General features: G+C 35.9%; 1 protein-coding gene and 1 pseudogene across 1 annotated transcript; one reads left to right on the plus strand and one right to left on the minus strand.

Moving 5' to 3' along the window:
* Positions 1-1,782: 1,782 nt before the first annotated feature.
* Positions 1,783-8,382, minus strand: LOC135607691 (uncharacterized; annotated as a pseudogene).
* A 685-nt stretch (positions 8,383-9,067) lies between these two features.
* LOC135607692 (uncharacterized) lies at positions 9,068-20,255 on the plus strand. Its single transcript, XM_065099693.1, has 8 exons — positions 9,068-9,323; positions 12,089-12,126; positions 13,459-13,530; positions 13,638-13,721; positions 16,307-16,341; positions 19,034-19,119; positions 19,902-19,967; positions 20,061-20,255. The coding sequence occupies exons 1-8, from the start codon at positions 9,257-9,259 to the stop codon at positions 20,093-20,095; spliced, it is 483 nt and encodes a 160-aa protein (XP_064955765.1). The 5' UTR covers positions 9,068-9,256; the 3' UTR covers positions 20,096-20,255.
* The last annotated feature ends 59 nt before the right edge of the window (positions 20,256-20,314 follow it).

Here is a 20,314-nt window from a genome sequence, read left to right on the forward strand (position 1 = left end):
CTAGTGGGAGGCTGCTCTAAAATTCAAAAATAAAGAAAATTCAGTAATACTAAGTAGGAACTCCAAAAGTCAATTCAAAATGAATACATGATCAAAAATTAATCATCTCATTGACATATATCAAATACCCGAAAAAGCACTCTCCCAACAACGGATATAGAGACTGCACATACGGGATGAGTTTGTATTATCCTAACAGTAGATGTAGACAAACTCATATCATACTCCCAACAGCGGATGGAGTGGTGTCCCTTACTTGCCAAAGTGGAAACATGTTCCTCCCAATAGTAGATGGATGAACCGTCTAGTCGCCACGTTTGACGGCCCGCTAATCCCCAAAGGGAATCGCCCTACCTGCCATCGATAGGGAAATAACATAATCTCACACTACTCATGTCTATATCGGAATGAAATAACGCATTTAAAACACCTCTTTCAAATATCATCAACATTAAATAATATAAATTAACCCTCAATTGACTTGAACCCTAGTTCAATCAATCTAATTGAACTCGATTTACTAGAACCTAACTGAACTGATCTCTAATCATTATTTAACTGATCTGGAACCATCCTATACTAGTATAATTTGAACTAGATTATGTTCAATTTAGGTTAAACTGACTTAAATAAGTTAAACCAATTCGGAATCGAATTGATCTAGACTAATCAAGTCTGATTTAGTTCAATCAACGTTTGGACTCAAATCCAACAATTACATAATATTAGACTAGGCTAGGTCGACTGAGGTCATGTGTACTACACAACTATGCTTGCACCACAATCGGTTGGGCCAATCATGGCCCATGGATTGGTCATATGCCTCGCACATGACTGCCCATGTTGGGTTGGGTTAGCTTGCGGGCTAGGGCCTGACCCGCGGGTTAGGCTTAGCCTATGGGTTAAGCCTAGTTTGTTAACTAGGCCTAGCCAATGGGCTATAGCCTGACCTATGGGTTGTGCCTAGTTTGTGAGCTGTTCTAACCTTATGCCTATCTAATTTCATCAATATTGAATTATGATAATATATATTCATTAACAATAATACATTAAAATATAACATCAGATTCAAGAATAAAATTGAAAGATAAACTTCAATACAAAGAAATAACATTCTTAATTTAATACAATTTCAATACCATGAATAATTTCAACATGATCCAATCAAACAATAAAATTCTAAATTTTAAAAAGAATAAAAATTTTCAGATAATATACTATAATCTAACAATAAAAATTTTAGTAGTTAAAGGATTAATTTTTTTTAACTACTCATAATATATTTTAATCCATATAAGATTAAAAGGTAAACTGCAATACGAGAAAATAATATTCCTATTCCAAATATGAAAAATCAAATATCATATATTCAATACATAAAATATGTATAATTTTAGTATATTTAGATTGAAGAATCCCTTAAAAATTACATATAATATATCTTAATCTAATAATAAATATTCTAACATTAAAAAATTAATAAATATTTTTAAACTATAAAAATTTTTATATTTAAAGAATCAAAATAAAAAAATTTATTATCAAGAAAGGTAAGAAAACCTACCTCTTATCAGTCGGATGGAGAAAAATCCCTCCCCCTTAAATAGGAGGAGGTAAGCCTCTATTAAAAAAAACATCTTAATTTTTATATTTATTTAATATGAATCATTTTTATTTAATATTATAATAAATATAATATTATCTTATTTGAAATGCTTAATAATCATTTCCTAATTTGCAATGGTAAATAAGAAAACAAGATAAATATTTCTTAAATTAGAATGATAAGTAAGGAAATAAAAATTGATTCCTAAATTAAATATTTGATTTGATTACATTTTGGCCAACTATAAATGAGAAGAAAGAAAATAAGAGCTTGAGAATTCATTTTGAGCAGAAAGTATGTTTCTGGGGTGGTGTTCAGTCTACTTCTAAAACCACCTTGCCAGGTATAATTCTTTTCTCTTTCACCTCATGAGCTTTTCTAACTTTGGCAATGGGGAATGTTTCCTCCACAGGTATCTTCAGCTTCCCGGCTTCTGAAAGCCTGCGGAACTCGTCTAAACCTTCAGCATCAGCCCTCATGTACGTCCACCAGTACTCTGATATTTTCAACATCACCAATAATTATCAGTACTAAGACATGATCTCAATAACTGATCACATTTCTGGAATGTTAACAAGATAAATTTACTTTTTTCAAACATGTCTCTGAAAATAAAAGCATGCAACAGGTAATCAAAGAAAGCTTTTATCTTCATGCTTCACGAAAGAGACTACAGAAACTTTAAAAGATCAAGCAGTGTGATTACAGCTACTGGCATCTTGTAGTAGGAAATTCTATAAAATCTAATCTGATAATGGAAGTTTGCATTCCGCTCTAATATGTACCTCCATGGAGAAACTCCAACTGGATGAAGGTAAACTCCATAAACATAAAACTAACTGTGAGACAAAAATCAACAATCATGGATCCTCAAAGGTGAACTACACCAAATTGGCCATACTGGTCTGTCATCAGTTGAATTGTTATTTTGAACTTGCAGTATATCTTCTCCTGAATTGTTGGTATTCATAGTGATTGTAGCCCTCTTCCTCCATAAGAGTTTCCTTACTAAATTTTAATGTGACCCCTAGGAATTCTGGTGATCATACTCAGGTGGGAATCTCAACTTACTGTTGAAAAATATAAAGTGTGAATAAGAGGAAGAGGATGGATGGATCATTGTAGAAGTACAACACAGCAATCACAACATGCATGTGATCCATCAATGTCCCACAACTATGCAATGGGAACACCAAAATTTAATCATAATGTACTAGTTGCAGTAGCATAATTGAACTATTAAGAGTCAAAAAGCTAAGAAGACAACTATATTAACTGTGCTCTAATCATGACAAATACTAATTTAGGTAGGTTAGAAACCCCTCATCCCTCATCTTTAGTTAATTTCATATCAGTAGGAAATACGCAGGAGGGGGGGAATTTACAACCAGGTTAGGAAATTGCAATTCTCAACCAACTGAAGGCAACCCAATTAATAATATAATACCTAATATAATACTTCACTCAAATTAACCTACTTGGAGCAGGTTTGGATCATGATTGCTACCCCTACAGAAACACCACATGCTAGAAATATCATAGCAAGGCCACTTGAGAAGAATCCATCATCAAGAATTACTGTGATAGTAAACCCTGGATCCTTACCCTTGCCCTTTGAAGGACATGTTATTTTATCAATTATATAAGTAACTGAAAAAGAGAGAAACAGATTTGTACCTATTCCATGAGAATATCGATACTGAAGTTGCTTCTTTAGCAAAATAGTAGTGGCAACAGGAATACCAATGACCAACCCATACTTATCAGCTAAAGAAGCTGTTTCTCCCTATAACATTGGGGGTAAACTTCAATTTCAGTGACAGAACATTAAAAGAAGATGGAGATGATGAACAAAAAAGGGAGTTGCAGGGGATCAAAACACTAATGATTTGAGAAAACAGATCCCAGACACTTGCCTGTAGTGTCATAGCGTCCACCTTTCTTCAGAAGATTGATTCCTGTTCTCTCGGTTTCAGGTACACCTACAGTGTCAAGAACAGCATCAAACTGTCCTTTAATTGCAACTTCTATGTCCTGTAAATGCATGATGGTATGATGTCCAGTGAGCAACAAACTAACCAATCGTATAACTAGCTAGAATGAGACTGTAACAGACATTCGTGTTCATTTAAATGAATCATGTGTTGCATCATTCATGTACCACTACAAGAAGTACTACGATAACTTCTGTTGCTATCAATCTTTAGCTTCTATCATTTCTGTTCTTTCCTGCCAGTTGTAGGACTCTCCAGTCTCCACGATATTTCACAAAATGCTTGTTATTATGATACATTAAAGCTGAATTAAATAAGAACTTCTTCACTAGAAAATGTTCTTTTTTCTGGTGCATGTGTGTTTGCTATCTCAAGTAGCTTCGTATGAGGCTACTTATGCGTGCTTCTTTTTTCCCTTTTTTTTGGAAGGAACAGGGAGGAACATACTAAACAAGCTTTTCTTTTCTTTACTGAGAAAAAAAGACTGGTAGACAGAGCCCCCAGAAACCAGAAGAAGCTGGGCACAGCAAATTGAGTTAAAAGCTTGGTTCAATGACAAGCAAGCATCTCAATTTCTAGGATGAATTCTACCATCCCCCCTTGAAGCAAATGAACACCAAGATTCCCAATTTGACTTCTCAAATAGTTTGCAGGTCCAGTTAGTTGCAAAAATCCTGTACTAGCACGACAAAATGAACAACTACTGGAAGTCAAGCTTCATCCACTTAGAATATTATGCTAACATGAAAACTTTGTCTACAATTACCTGGAAAATTTAAAATACTCTTATCATCTGAAACAGAATTTAACTTTGTGCTTGGCAGTTCAATGCATCTTTTTGCCGATTCTAGATATCTATTGGCAACATCATGCTAATAGCATGTGCATTGCGGTAAATATAAGTATCTTCCTCACAACAAAGAGAAAAACTACATAGTAATTTATAATCATTTGCATTTTCCACATTAATAAAATGTATGTGTAATGACATTAAATAAACACCAGATAATTTAATTTAGCAATCTTTCCTACTGGATGATTGTGTGATTATAGCAAAATGATTGCATATTTGCAATCACAACAAACATTTTCATGTTTAAAACCAAGCGTCTCCCAAACCACAACTGTACAGTCGCACAAGGGATAAGTTCCTCTAAGTGGCAATTACTCAGGTATACGACACTTACCTCAGCAGTATAATCAATGGCTTGTTCAGCACCAAATGCCAAAACTTGCTCAATGCTCTGGCTTCCACACGTAGCTGATACACTGCACCCCGCGGCGACTGCAATCTGAATTGCAGCTAGTCCAACTGCTCCTCCCCCACCTAGTACTAACAACCTTTGACTGCATAAATAAACAGCGAGCAATAGCAGGAACGAATAAGATACTGTGGCCAAGTTAACAACCTTTTGTATCTGAATAGTGTATCGTCTAAGATTTTAGCCTAGCATTTTACAAGTTTGTTTAATCTTGAGAACATGATGTGCAGAAACCAGATGCACTGAGTTCAGTTGAACGAAAACAAGTGTCCTGAATCAACCATAATCATATGCTTGGAAATTGGAATTAATCCTTTGGCACCAGACCAAGACATGTTATATTACAAAACCATTTTGATTTTCATCATCCCCTCGACATATTTCAAAATACCCAGAACTCTTCACGCGTATAATAAGAAATAAAAGCACAAATTGTAGCAGAAAACCAAAAACTATTTGGCTATATTAATAAAGATAACTACTGCAAAGTATGTCAGCAAAAGAAAACGTTATTCTGTGCCTGTAGATGAATAATCACTATAACATGTCAAATAGACAACTGCTACTCCATAAGAAATTGACATGTCCTTTGGGAAGACTCTGAGCAAAGCAACTGGACATACCCATTAGTTATTCGAGCTGTACTTTATAAAGCACGCCAAGCTGTCAATGCAGCAAATGGTATTGCACTTGCATCCTGCACAATCACAAAGTTTTCTAAGATGTACCATGGTCCATAGATGTCCCCAAGTATTCAGATGCAGCATCATTAAAGCATCCCATTTTCTCTAGATATGAGCTTTAAGAAAGCATTGGTGCTGCTATACATATCTTGAATCAGTTTGTCACAAATATCAACTTGTTCCTATTTCAACAAAGACAGCAAAGGCAATCCATCAAGATGACATTCATTATTTATAACCATAGAAAACAAGGGTGCTTTGTATTTATTCCGTGGGGTGCTCTGTGTAATTTTAGGTGTATGAAGAGTTTCTGTTTCGAGATCTCACAAGGAGTAGAAGATGGCCCATTTTCTAACTAGCCAAGTTTGCCTGAATTCCAAATTGCCAACAGTTAGTTTTCTTGTTCACCCTTGGTAAAACTTGGAAAAAGGAAAGACATGTTGGTGTCACACTTCAAAAATAACTAAAAGAAACAGCTGGTAAGTACACACATGTTTCTCCCTCACATTTGCATGTAACAATTTAAAATATTTACACTTGAAGTATCAAAAAGTTAAAGCAATAAAAATGAATTTAAATAGAACAATAGCTAGAAAATCATATTTGGATGTCCTAGTCTGAGTAAAAAAAAATTCTTAAAAGCACAAAGCCACTATCTTTTTTGACCAAAATGGCTCAGAGAACACTGAAGAAGAAAAAGTTTCTTCCACTGAAGAAAGTCTTCAAGCATCAAACAAGATGTTTAGGCCTCATATAGAGCATTTTCTAGTGACTCAAGAATCAAGCTGCTAAAGCTTGACATACAAACACAAGGTTGATAGCATAATACATGAGTACATTGGCTAACTGCTGTTGGTAATAAACATTTTTCTAGCCATGCTAGATCATGGTCCTTGTAACTCATGATTTTCTAGTACTGGAAACATATCAATGGAAGATATTGAATAACCAATGACAAGTCTTGATCCTGTTCAAACAGAATAGAGGCAGGTGGAAGCCATCAAGAGTTGCAGAATATAAATGATCGAAACCAATCTTACTCTTCACATGTGTTACAGAAGGTGGTTTAAGTGTCAACTCATCTTCTGAGAGAATGGCATAATCTGCATAAGTACCCCTAACAGCTGTTGGATGTAGTGCACCGAAAACTTCTTGACCAACAGTCAGTGAAGAAACTGAAGTTCCAACAGCTGCAACTTCACCGCTAATGTCACGACCAATAATTAGAGGCAAAAGTGGTTCAAAAATGGAACGGCCATAACCAGATCGCATCTGAAATAACAAAATTTAAATCTCTTCAATAAGATTATATATTAATATATTTAGTTAGAAAATCAATGGATGCTAATTTACATATGATTCTGCCTTTGAGGTTACGTTGGAGATTATTTGTGGTTTGCATCCACATAAAACTTAAGCACTGACAACTTAAACTTTTTGTATTATGTTACCGTAATTCTCAGGAATTATGCTTAAGTTTCTAGAGTCCCACTGCCTTTCCAATAGTGACATTAGTTACACTAACAGTATGAAAAAAAAAATTGCAAAAGCATTTGTCATAAGTTCAACCATTAACTGACCCATGATCTTCTCATGATCCATTCGGAATCATTTCCCACTCTTTCCACAATCATATCCCTATTTGTCTTCTGTAATTAAAACATTTCTTAAAATACTACCATGTTGTGATTACACCATTATCTTATAATTTATAAATTTGCAAGAACTACAATATAAGTGGGGTTACTAATTTGGATCCAGGTGCAAAAGAAGATTCAAAGGAAGTCATATTAATTCTTGACCATTTATAGGCTCCAACCATAAGGAAACAAGCTTTAATTAGCTTCCCTTGTTACTGCTATGAAGAGTTATTATTCTTTTTCACTATTCTTCAGTTAAGAGACACTTACACACCACCATTGACGTACTTATCAAAAGATCAAAGTCCTCATGTACCTTACCCATCCACTTCCAAAAAACCTTTCCAACGACCACAATCGAGTCCTTTCTTGTGTCTTCGATCATTACGAGTATCCATTTTGTGTTGTATCTTAAATACTGTTTGTTCTCCACCAGGGCTCCTGACCTTCCTAAGTTTCATGCATTTCTCTCTTTATCCTTCCAATTCTTGCACTCTTTCCTCCCAATACCTCCAAGTCTATCTCAATTTTATGAGATCGTCAACATTCCTCACCATATTCTTACATGATAATTCAATAGCATCTATAAGTCTCACCGCACCATCAGCCTTACATCCCCCAAAACTCATCTTTAGTTCACCGTTTTGTGGGAGGAACTGTTCGACCTTTTGCTTGCTTCGCTACAAGTCCCTAATTCCCAAAGACACATGACTCGATTCAAAAGGTGAAAACTTTAGGTAGAGGATTAATTCACAAACTCACCCGCAAGTCCAGGGGATTGATGGAGACGGCGCGGGAGCGGACAAGCACGTCCCGCGGCTTTAGACTTGGGACGCCGACGGCCGGACGCACCTCGAGGACCTCGGGCCCGCCGAACCGCGGTAACATCACGGCCCTGCACGACGACACCGCGGCCGTGGAGGTGGCCCTGAGCCCCACCGCCGGCGCGAGGAGTCGGTGGCCGCCGAGCTGCCACATCGCAGGCGTCCCCCACCCCCCCGGAGCTAGTCGGCGGCTTACAGCCCTGGCGGGACGCGACGGGAGCGAGAGCGGACCGCGTAGCGTGGAGAATAGAGTGCAGGCAAGGGGGGCGTCGAGTCCGACCAGTTGTTGGAGTACCACCATCCCCTGGAGGCGGCGATGTGTTCTCCGGTCGGCCACGCACGCGCCCCAAACGATGGTGTCGACATCGAAACCGAACCCAACCCAATCGCGACACAAAGAGTTGTTTTTATCTATTTTCTTCATTATAATATTAGGATTTTTAAATATGTATCCTCAATAAATTCAGAAATATCATAGAGCGATTTTTCTACAAAATATTCATATTTTTTGGTATTTATAATCAGTATCTCTCTCTCCCCTTTTTTTTTTTCTCTCAAACTACCCCTCAAGAATTTTTCTACCTATTATAGGATTTTAGCCTATTACAGTGTTCTTACCACCATAATAAATATATTATAAAATTTATTTAAAAACACTATAAATGAACCAAATAAAATCAAAATATACTAAAAACTATTTGATATATAATATTATAATTAAAAAATATTTATAATAGTTTTGTTATAATGTTTTAATCACCATAATAAAAACACTGTAAAACCTATTAAAAAATACTGTAAATAATTTAAATAGATTCTTAATCTCAATAAAAACACTAGAAACGAGCCAAATAAAAATATTATAACTGTTAAAAACTAATAAAAAATGAGTAAATTTTTTGAAAGATATCAATAATTTAAATACGGTACTATTTGATTAAAAAAAAAACATGAGGAATACTGAGGTACTGTTTGAATGTAAGTATCTTTTTTGGGGCGAATCGCGCATTTAAATATCCAACATAACGGTGTATGTGAGGAGGGTTCGATACACCGGTTTAAGCCCCCTCAGTGAACAGTTTCCAGTAATACCCACTCGACGAAGGATAGGGTAGAAAGGAGAGGCCGACGTGGGCGGAGAGGAGAGGCTTCTAGGGTTTGGGCGAGAGTTGACGCGACCGCGAGCGAACCTAAGAAGCCATCCCTCTCTCGCTTCCCCCGCTTCTTGACCTCGATCGCGGTATAGCATGGGGAGGGGCAGGTTCAAGGCCAAGCCCACCGGCCGCCGGAACTTCTCCACGCCCGAAGAGATGGGTAATCGTCTCCGATCGCCCTCCCTTTCGTGTGTTCTTTACAATTCTTTCAGCTTCTAGGGTTCCCACGGACGTTTCTTGCTTTCTTGCTCAGATCTTTGGGATTCTTGATTCTTTTCCGTTGGTTCTTGTATGCTGTCTGGGTTGTCCTGCGTCTGATGCAGCATGGTCCGTATGTGGCGTACGGTTCTTTTTAATATGTAGACCGCAAACATCCCTTGGATGCTATGTTAGTTGTTAGGTTAAGCAAGGGCATGGGGCTTTTCGTTCAGGAACTCCGCTCCTTGGGTTTTTGTTGATCCAAGTGGTAAAAAATCGTACTAGTTTACCGGAGGGTGAATTGGGAATAATAAGTAAAAATATGTATATATCCATGTAGATGTGCATGGAAAAATGGAAAGAAGTTATGGAGACTAATCGATAACTTGAAAGAAGTTATGGAAACTAATCAATAGCTTGGATGATATTGATCTTGTAAACACAGTAGACACATGTAATTCAATCTTCTTTTTGTTTTTTAAAAATGGAATTTTTAATTCTTATTTTCCATCAGATGTGGTTGTAACTCAAGATCTTTGGGTCACTGTAATTCTTTCACATCATTGCAAAGAAAACAACCTTGTTTAAGGCTTCAATATTTCTTCTCTCTTAGGATATTATTTGTATTGCATCAAAAATATCCTGCTGCTTAAGGTTCAAAGATTAATTCATGGTGATTTATATCAGGCTCATTGAGATAGATTGAGCAGAATATTTTCTGAAGCCAGATATTGAAAAAGATTATAATAAATGGGAAAAGAACTGGAGACAGTGATGAAGAAAGTCAAATGAAGCAGACAAGAAATATAATACATTACTGTTTGGCTTGTCAAGTGTCTTTGATGTCATGGTCAGCTTATCTCATTCTTGGTCATAGTATTGAACAAATGCAAAGAAAAGAAGCCGTAGAGTTTGTCCTCCTCATTTCTTTGTTATGTAGGAGTCTTTTTTTTTTACGAACATAGTTGTGTTTCTCATGGATTGTTTTCTAACAGATGCACTCCGCTATAAATTATATGATTTACATTTAACTGTTTGATCTTTCATAGACTGCAGACAAGATTTTTTTTAGTTGTTGAAAAGTGATGTCAGAAGCTGTGCTTTCATCGAATTGTGAACAATTATTGTTTCTTTTTCTGTTTAGTTCTGTTGTCATTTGAGTTTTAACAATAAGATTGATATATTGTTGGTTGGGGATCTATGCAAAAGTTGCTATGGCTCTATGGGTTTGTCTTAGAACCTGCGAGATCAGCTTGTGGCTAAAACTTTTATAATTGATATTAAAGGAATGGGAGTAAAGTTGGAAGTTCATAACAAATGAGTGGAAGAAAGTTAAAAGTTGGAAGTATGTTGGATCTATTTTTCATCAAGAAGGTAATATAGATAGAGATGTTGTATTTTGCAGTTTGAGTTAGGATGATTAAAGTGGACCAAGGCATCAAGAGTTTTGGATGATTATCATGTGCCTTCTAGCTTATAAGAAATTTGTACACACTTGTTCAGAAATGATGTGTAAGTAATTAGTATTGCAAAGATGAGAATGATGAAATAAAATTGTGATATTACTAAAAATGATAGTAAAAATAATGTCTCAATTAATGAACAATTAGGTGTAGTTTTGATTGAGAATGAAACTAGAGAGTATTGTTTAAGATGGTATGAACATTTGTAAAGAAGATCCGTAGATGCACTGGATAAATGAAGTGGATTAATTATGATTGCTGATGTGAAGAGTTGTAGAGGAAAACCTAATAAACTTTTATTTGAAACTATTAAAGATGATCAGGTTGTTATTAGCTTGACTACTGTTATTGCTCTTAATTGATCTATATGGTGCCAAAAGATCCATGTAAGAGACCCCTGCAGTTGGGAGATCATGGTTTGTTGTTGCTGTTGTTGTTGTTTGTGGCTTAGATTGCATGTAAATCTCTTGGTAAAATTCAAATATACCATTTATTCTCTTTGGAGTGGATGCTCAAGACGTCACATTGTCGAGCATTTTTGAAGTAATAAGGAACTTTGTTGTTAGAAGTTCATTGTACACATCAATAGTGAAATATAAAGAATGGTTATAACAAATTTAAGAATCAAACAGAGATAGCATTGTTTCCAGTCCACTCCTTTTTACTCTGACTTTGCATTTTAGGTGATTCATGCATAGTTTTAGAACATAGGAAGAAAATTTTGTAGGTGCAGTCAGCGACATCTGTGATTGACATGGCTTATAATTTGTTGACATGAGTTCCTATTTAATGAAAAATTTTCTTTGAAGGTGACTTTTTCAGATATCTTATGTATTTGTTATATTCATTAGCACTTGAAATTTTAGTGCAGCATTGTGGAATCATCACTTATATATTTATTTGTAAGAAGCTGCCGGAGTGTTTTTTTGCGACTTAGCTTCTCTAGTTTGTTACATATATATTTGTTTGTCTTTGGCTTCTTATTCTTCACCAGTAGCTGTGAAAATGACAATCTTATAGAGGAGCTTGAGATGACTTATGATTCAAAAGTATGATAAAGCCCTTTATAGCTGTTAATTGTAGATAATTATTTCCATTTTGCTTGTTTGTAGGTTGGTTGTCTGCATATCTGGGGTTGACAATGCTTAGTTTGTCTAAAAGATGATATGGCTTGAATCCCACAAACTGTAGTAGATCTAATTGAAGTCTTTGCTTTAGATTGTTTTTGCAAGTAACATGTTTCTGCTGTTCAATATTGTTGCAGCTGCTGGCTCCTCAGCTCGTCCTCGCACCTTCAAAAAGGTTGGCTTGTTTCAAAAAATGATTCATTTTGATACTGGTATAAAAATAGTTTATAGTCATATTTATTTATTTATTTATTTATTTTTTCATTGTCATTATATGGTGCTTGTTATTCTTACTCTCTTACTCTCCTTTAAACTTTTCTATGTTGTTCATTGTTTGTATGCTAGTAATTAACTCATCTCAGTACCTCTAAATGAACTGCCTGTGCAATTTCTTTTTAGAATGTTCACAAGTTTTGTAAGTACATCTAAAGTATCTTCAAATCCTTGAAGAAGGGATGATAAGCCATGCTACGGTTGTGTGTTGGGTATTTAGAGAGAGAGAGAGAGAGAGAGAATATAAAAGAGAAAAATAAACAAGCTCACAACTTAATTATAAACTCAATTCATAAAATACAATAGCTTTTTCTATGAGCTATAATGCACAACAAACTGAGTGAAGGGTTTCCTATTCTGACTATCTTGGTATCTTTTAACCTATATAGACCACAAAGTTCTTGTAACATTATTACTTAGAGCTAAACAATTTTGTAAACAAAATTACAACTAACGTTCGTCATTTCGCCCGGACTGGTCTGAGCAATAACTGGTGCGTGAACCCACCCTGGTCCTGTCCATTGTATAAAAGGGAAGTGGGAAACCCACTTCTCACATGAGCGCCGCCTCCAAAGTGCTCGTGAGCATTGCAATCAATGCTACGATCAATGGCGACCTCCGCTTGCAGCAACCTCATTGCACTGCCACGTCTCAATTAAGGTCTGTTCACTACTTCCTCTTCCTTCTTCCTCCTCTGTCGCTTCCTCTTCTTCCCTCTTTCTTCCTCCCTTTGCCATCCCTTCCTCTTGTCCCTTTTTTCTTCCTCTCCGAAACACCAGTACCTACTGGTATATCGTATGTAAGTACACTGGTATAGACCGATATATGCCGTGTCGTCAGTCGGCCAGCATGCCGGCTTGGACTGGTAAGGCGAACCTTTATTACAACAATGATAGATCTAAACACTAAGAATTTGATTCATAGTAATATTCTTCAATCTTCTCAATAATGCAAACAGTGCCAAATTTGAATCTAACCTAATCTTCACAAAATAAGACTTGAGCAAAAGCTGAATACATCAATTTCATGATGCATATTAACCCCACTGTCTTTTGTGAACGTTTCCCCCATAAGCCTTCTTGTTTATATACTTTTGCCTGGTTACAATGAATGGAGAATTGTTACCTTCTAGATTGGCCACTGTGAATTGTTTCATCTTATATATATATATATATATATATATTATTGAGCATCTTTGCTGTAAGGGTCTCATAGCCCTTTTTATGTCCAACAGAAGGAAGCTGAATATAGTGAAGAGGAGGAACCCGGGGAGGAAAGTGGAGGGGACTCTGAACAAGAGACTGAGGTGCTCTTTTTTGCTTGTATATCTATCGTATATCTTTGTGAATGTTGATGCTTCCCCTGTTTAACTGCTTTGTCAGATTAAAGTGTAATTCTTTATTTTTTTTGCAGAAAAAGAAGGGCATTCTTCACATTAGTGAGATTCAGAACCCAAACCTCGTAAAACCAAAAAACATGAAAGCTAGAGCAGCTGATGTAAGTGGGATGTTTGTTCTTGTTTATGATTTCATATAGAATCCTTGCTGTCATCACAGACATGCATTTATCTGGCTTTGCCTACTTGTTTATTTTAACCACGTGTTTGTCAAGTTACCTTGGTAGATTTTTTTCTCAGGTCTCAAAAGTGGTTATGATGAAGCTATGAACTTAATTGTGTTGTATGGCATTAATGTTTAAGTGGTCATGGTTTGTAGGCAGTCAATTTGTCACATAGCATATGCACAGTGAAAAGATTGTGGCCAATCTGGGGTCTGGGAAGAACCAAGAGATTATTTCCATGCTGCAAATGCATGTGGTTGAACCAATTATTCAAAGTGATAGGTAATTAAGTATAAATAAATAAATAAATATGAAATTAACATTAGATTATTAATAGGTAAATATGTGCTTACACCAAACTAAAATTTATAGGGGGACATTTATACGCTTACAAGAACCAGTGAAACAATAAATTATAAGAAATGAGTAAATCTGGACCACATGTGATTGTAGGGAGATAATTATAATATTTGAAATTATGCTAATAGAAATGTAATTCACATATGTGGTCATATATTCTTTCTTATGTGACCGTACATGTCTGCTGCATATGCTGCCATATAGCCTTTTATAAGGTGATCTTATGATGCATGCACATGTATGACTATGTACTGCATTTTAGAACTGATTTTAGGCTGATTACAGGGAATAAGGAAAGAGTTGGACAATAACAAAACATAAAATGATTAAATTGTTGTAAAATATACAACAGTCATTTTAGCAGTAATAGTATATCAAAAGTCATTCCATACATGACTTACAAAAAGACCTCTTGCTACAGAGGTGCTAAGCTTAATTAAAATTGATAAGAATTTCCTTAGTTCTGCATATCAGGAGCTGGTCATTTTGGAACCAATGTTGATGTAAAATTGTATGGCTTTTTGATACTTGTACACATTGTAGAAGTTTTTGTTTGAAGCTAATGATTGGTGCCTTTTCACTTTTCTGCATTTTTTTTTTCATATCCACAAAATATTTGGTCATGGTCCTTATTTACAAACTATTACATGTGAAATCTGCTTATTTTGAATCGATTAGCATGCTTCATGCTGTTTGTCTAAACTTCACATGGCAACTTCAAACATTTGGGTGCCTTCTCAAGCTGGACTATTTAGTTAACAAGATGCTGACTTCAGCTGGGGAGAGCAGCAACATTATACCACATGGTTAACATAAATCTTGTTGACCTGACAAAATCATGGAGATAATTTGCAGAATTCACAAAATTACCAATGAGAGCATCCACAAAATTTCCCTTGAATTTGCTAATTTTGGCTGACATGTGAATACTTACATGAGTTAACTGAATGACAACCCACATAACTATTGAGACTGATTGGTAAATAGCTTCCTTTTCATTAGACAAGAAATTTTGGTGAGTTTGAAAACTATGTAGAACAATTTCATAATTTTTGTTGATTTGAGACACAATGAATCTTATGGTTGAAAGGCTCCCATCTTCTAAAGCTATTTGCCTTGACTAAAATATTTCGTTAATTCTTTCTATCAACCATCTTGCTTGTAATATGTTGTTTAGAATCTTTAGATTACTTTTGATTGATTATGATTCTTCCATTCTAAAGGCTTAGGATAAGTTGTTACAACTTTTTTTAGATTGAGTAATGCTGTCAATAAATTATTTGCTCTGTCTATGATGGATTAATCCTGATGTTTTGGTTAGACCCACGTTGGGTATGGGCCGTGGCTTTAGATAGCATATGAGTTATTTTTAGAGCACCTTCTGAGTCACTTATTTTGTGGGCTTTATACATATAGTTATGGACTTGGCTTATAACAAATATGGTTTGAGAGGAGCAACAACTCATGAATGTATGGATCATTATAGGCCCGATCATCCATTTGATGAATCTTCGTTCTGGTGGGGGCTGATACAATCAACAGTGTCAGCAATGTTATGGGATATGATGCCTCCAGGATTCCACATCACTTACAGAGATCTTGGCGTTCCTTGTGGACTTGTGTGTGTTACTGTATAGACTTAATAAGTGTGTCTGATATTTGAGTGTGGGAGATTGTGCTATTATATTTAGTTGATTTGCACATCTAGCATGTGGTATGACATGAAATATTACATGAATCACCATACACCCCCAAAGAGCCCCTTTGAGCGAACTTTTCTAAGGGTTTGACCCCATGTGGTTGGATATTGAGTCACAAAACCAACTGCCTGCCATTCTCACTCTCCTTCCCTTCTTCTGGACCTATATTTTTTTTGTACTCCAGTGACTTTGTGGGTTAGCAGGTCTGGAGTTATAGTTGGATGCTTCTGTACCTTTTTAGCTCTCACATGGTTGAGTAAATTAAACATTAGTCTTAATATTCCACATTTAACTTCTATTTTTTTCTGTTTGATCATTTCTTCTAATAATAATCTTTGTACATGTCACTGTTACTGAACTTTAATATTTTGTTCCCTTCACTGTGTTCTTGAATGAATATAAATATATTATTATGTTGTGTGGTAACTGTTAATCTGTTCCACAAAATGTTTATCGTTGCAGGTGGAAAGCACTCCTGAACTCTCTCGTAGAGAAAGGTATATGCATACTTTATTTCCTCTCAAAGCATTTGCTAATTGAGCATCCATGATTGGTTATGTAGGCTTCTACATTCTGTATTTCTTATTGCCTTATTTATCTATTTACATCATATAAGATGTTCATGTATTCATTTGGCAAGCATGTCCTAATTTTATGAGATAATGGCCTAATTATAAGATAGTCATGATTTTTTTTACGGTTGGAGATATGCATTTGGTTTTTCCAGTCTTAGTTTTGATACTTTATTTGTCAGTTATAAGATTAGTGATTTTTTGGTAGATTTATTAAAAAGTTATACTCAGTAAGAAACAGATATATTAGGGGAACGGATAATACATGGATAAAATAAATTGAATTTTATTTTATTTTTGGATGTTAGTGTGCTGGCTTCTCACCAAGCAACAAAATAAAATAGCATTTTCAGACCACTATTGTCATTTATCACATCATTATTCTATGGGGATCTAAACTTCCAGGATGTTTAATATATGATCTAGTGACTCCGCCAATGGCTTGAGGAGGGATTGATGTACTTAATTTCTTGCAGGGATGGTTAACACTTGTTAGGTATTGTGTCTAATAAGTGCTTCTACAATTTTATATAGAGAATAAGCTTCCAGGAAGTACCAAGTAGAAGACTATACTATGGGATATACTGAATTATAATGGAATAATAATAGAGAAATTGTCTGAGCATGAGATTTAAGGGCTTACGATATGTCCATTTACAGGACTAGTAGTGCACCAATTCCCCTAAATTATGTATAGTAAAATTGGACATGCAATGATAGACTCTTGCCATGTGAATTAAAAATGCCATTATGGTATTGAATATAATAAAATTTGGAATGCTAGTGCATACTGTGGTATTTTTGTATTGAATCTTTTTCGGAAAACTAAATTGTTTTCCTTGGCAACACATCATGTGTTTTCATCCTTTTAATTATAATTAGTTGCATTTAATACAATAGTTTGAGAATAATCTAGTGACTAACTATTTAAAATAAAATATTAGTTGATAATTATATATGTTGTAACTGTACTATGGCCCATAACAGTATGGGCATGCAGTTAATCTATTTAGGAATTCAAACTAGTATGTTACACAGTGATTTAAAAAGGCGCTCGGGCGAGGCGAGGCGAGGCCCGAACGCCTCGCTTCACTTCGAGGCGGCGCGCTTCAAAGAGGCGCTGGGCGCTTCGAGCGAGCGCCTGGGTTAAACCAAGCGACCGAACCAGGATTTTAGGTCTGGTTCGGTCTCCGATGGTTAGTTGGTTCAATCGAACCAACTAAAATTGATATCAGCTGTCGCTGCCCAACCCTAACCTTGCTCATTGCCGCTGCCGCTGTCGCTGCCGCTCTCGTTGCTCGCCGCTGTCGCTGCTTGCAACCGTTGTCGCTGTCGTTGTCGCTGCTTGCAACCGTTGTCGCTGTCGTTGTCGCTGCTTGCAACCGCTGTCGTTGTCGCGGCTCCTACTCCCGCTGTCGCTGCTCGCCGCTACCGCTGTCGCTGTCGCTGCCTGCTTACACTATCGCTGCCTCCTTACACTCCTGCTCCTGCCGTCGCTGCCTCCTTACACTCCCGTTGCCGTTGTCGCTTCCTCTTTTCTCAGTCAGCACCCCCTTACACTCTTCCTTCTTCTCCTTCTGTATATTGTTTACAGTATACAGTATACTATTAATATTGTTAGGTTTATTTGAAATTATTAATTTTCAATACTGTTAATAGATTAATAATATATTATTCTTAATTTAATAGCATATTTTTATTTAATATTTTAAATAATTATATTTATTAATTATATTATATATTTTTATATTTTAGCACCTCAGGCGTTTTTGGACCTTAGCATCTTTTGACGCCTAGCGCTTTTTAAATCATTGATGTTACATAAGAAGCATATGGAAAGTATAGCATAATGCTATTATAATGCCTCAGTGTCCTGTCCTCAACTCTTTGCACGAGAAAAACCCGTTTCTTTATTGCATTCCAGCAGTCGTCTTTCCAGATTGAATAGGATTAATGTAGATATCTCCCAATTTCTGCAGTTCTCTTTCAAACATGGTAAGCTGATGTCCTCTTTTTATGTTCTCCTTTTTGTTTCCTATCTCTGTAACAGCAAAATTTTCATTCATCTGGAGGAAAATTTGACTTGAACTTGAAAACAAAGACCCTACAGAATGCTATTTCATATTGGACATCTTTTCCTTGCTGTATTTTTCCGAGATACCTTCCTAAGAAGGATCAGCCCACTGCATGACCAAAATCTGTTCTAATGTCACCTAGATTACACTAGTATTCAGTTCACTTGCATGTTTGAAAATTGACATCAAGATACTGTTTCTCTGTCCAATAAATTTAGTGATGATTTCTTTATGTTCTTCTAAAATACAATCATTCAATAATAGCTTGCAGTTTTGTTTTGAATTACCATTATAATATATTTATACTTTTGTGTTTCATGCATGAATAGTAGTATCTAAAGAACTAGACCTTTGGTCAACAACAAAAAAAATTATTTTTTGATCATTAAAAGATATGATAATGCTTTTAGCATTGGCCTTTTTAGGAGCAGTTAGACTTAAATGTTATGTCTGGCTGATTTTCTTCTTTGAGGCCGTGATTGTACATTTTTCCTGTTATCAAGCTTATGATTTGAATTATTTTATTACTAATGCTTCTGTAGGGAAGAGATAGAGAGGCAGAAAGCTCATGAACGATACATGAGGCTGCAGGAACAAGGAAAAACAGAACAAGCTCGAAAAGATTTGGGTAACAATCACGCAAGCACTTTGCTGTTTACTCTCTTTCTCTCTCTCTCTCTCTCTCTCTCTTACTCTGTTGAAGTGATCCGGCACCATGGGAGAGGGAAAGAGAGAACCGGAGATAGAGCGAGAGAGGCATGTGGGAAGGAAAGATCAAAGAAAAGGAGAAACAGGAAGATAACTGTCAAAAAGGATGATAGGGATACTGGATGGTAGGCTAAATATAAAAAATCAGATAGGGAACTTAGTTTGGAAGGATTATAGGGCAGTAACCTCTGTTCCAGATTGGAACCGGCAAAATTGTGCATCCTTTTTTTGGTCGGACTAGTAAATAGTGGTTTGGTCAGTCCAACTGGTCCGATCAGGTTTTTTTTAATTCATATTCTGATATATTTTGAGTTTCTATTGAAAAGTATATATCTTTATTTTATAAGATAATAAGCATACTCTTACAAATTAAAATTACCTACTTTTGAAGTGGCATATCATCAATGTTCTTGAATATGGGTGTTCAATTTTTTAAATATTATGGATGACAAACACAAGTATTTTATTATTGGACTTAAAGCTTACTCTTTTATCATTTGTCCCCAGTCATTGATGTTATTAAGGAAAAATGCAAGATTAATGCAACCTATGTTCGATGTATGCATGTGCCATATGAGTAGCCATGAAGAGAGCATTGTTCCCCCCTTTTAAAACACCATATCATTCGGCACTTGTTTTTATCACATAGTAGTAATATTGGTTATTATCACATATGTCTCATTCTACTTTTGTGTTCCATAGAGCGCCTAGCATTAATACGACAACAAAGATCTGAGGCTGCAAAGAAGCGTGACGAGGAAAAAGCTGGTATGATATATATATGTTCCGTGTTACTAATTGATACTAAGGGTACTAATTCTTTGCATACTGATTGATCCCATCCCCTTACTATGCTGACAGCCAAAGAACAGAAGAGGGCTGAAGCTCGCAAATAATCAGACTTTGAGTGTGCTTTTCAGCTCCGTATGTTTGTATTTTGTTTCAAGTTGTTACTATTGTGCGTCTGCAGCATATTAAGTTTTTACCAAATGTGCATGTCAAAGCATATTGGTTATTGTAGATAACGATATTTAATAGACTGTTGAATTGGCAGCAGAGTTATCTTTGTGCTGTGGCGCAACATTAACTTGTCTTTATTAGTGCTGGTGGGGAAC

This window comes from Musa acuminata, chromosome BXJ2-3 (assembly GCF_036884655.1).
Source record: "Musa acuminata AAA Group cultivar baxijiao chromosome BXJ2-3, Cavendish_Baxijiao_AAA, whole genome shotgun sequence".
Lineage (NCBI taxonomy): Eukaryota > Viridiplantae > Streptophyta > Magnoliopsida > Zingiberales > Musaceae > Musa > Musa acuminata.

Coding starts and splice junctions, on each gene's coding strand:
- LOC135607692 (XM_065099693.1), top strand. CDS start 9,257: ATGGGGAGGGGCAGGTTCAAGGCCAAGCCCACCGGCCGCCGGAACTTC. Junction 12,127..13,458: donor GTCCTCGCACCTTCAAAAAG/GTTGGCTTGTTT, acceptor TATGTCCAACAG/AAGGAAGCTGAATATAGTGA. Junction 13,531..13,637: donor ACTCTGAACAAGAGACTGAG/GTGCTCTTTTTT, acceptor TTTTTTTTGCAG/AAAAAGAAGGGCATTCTTCA.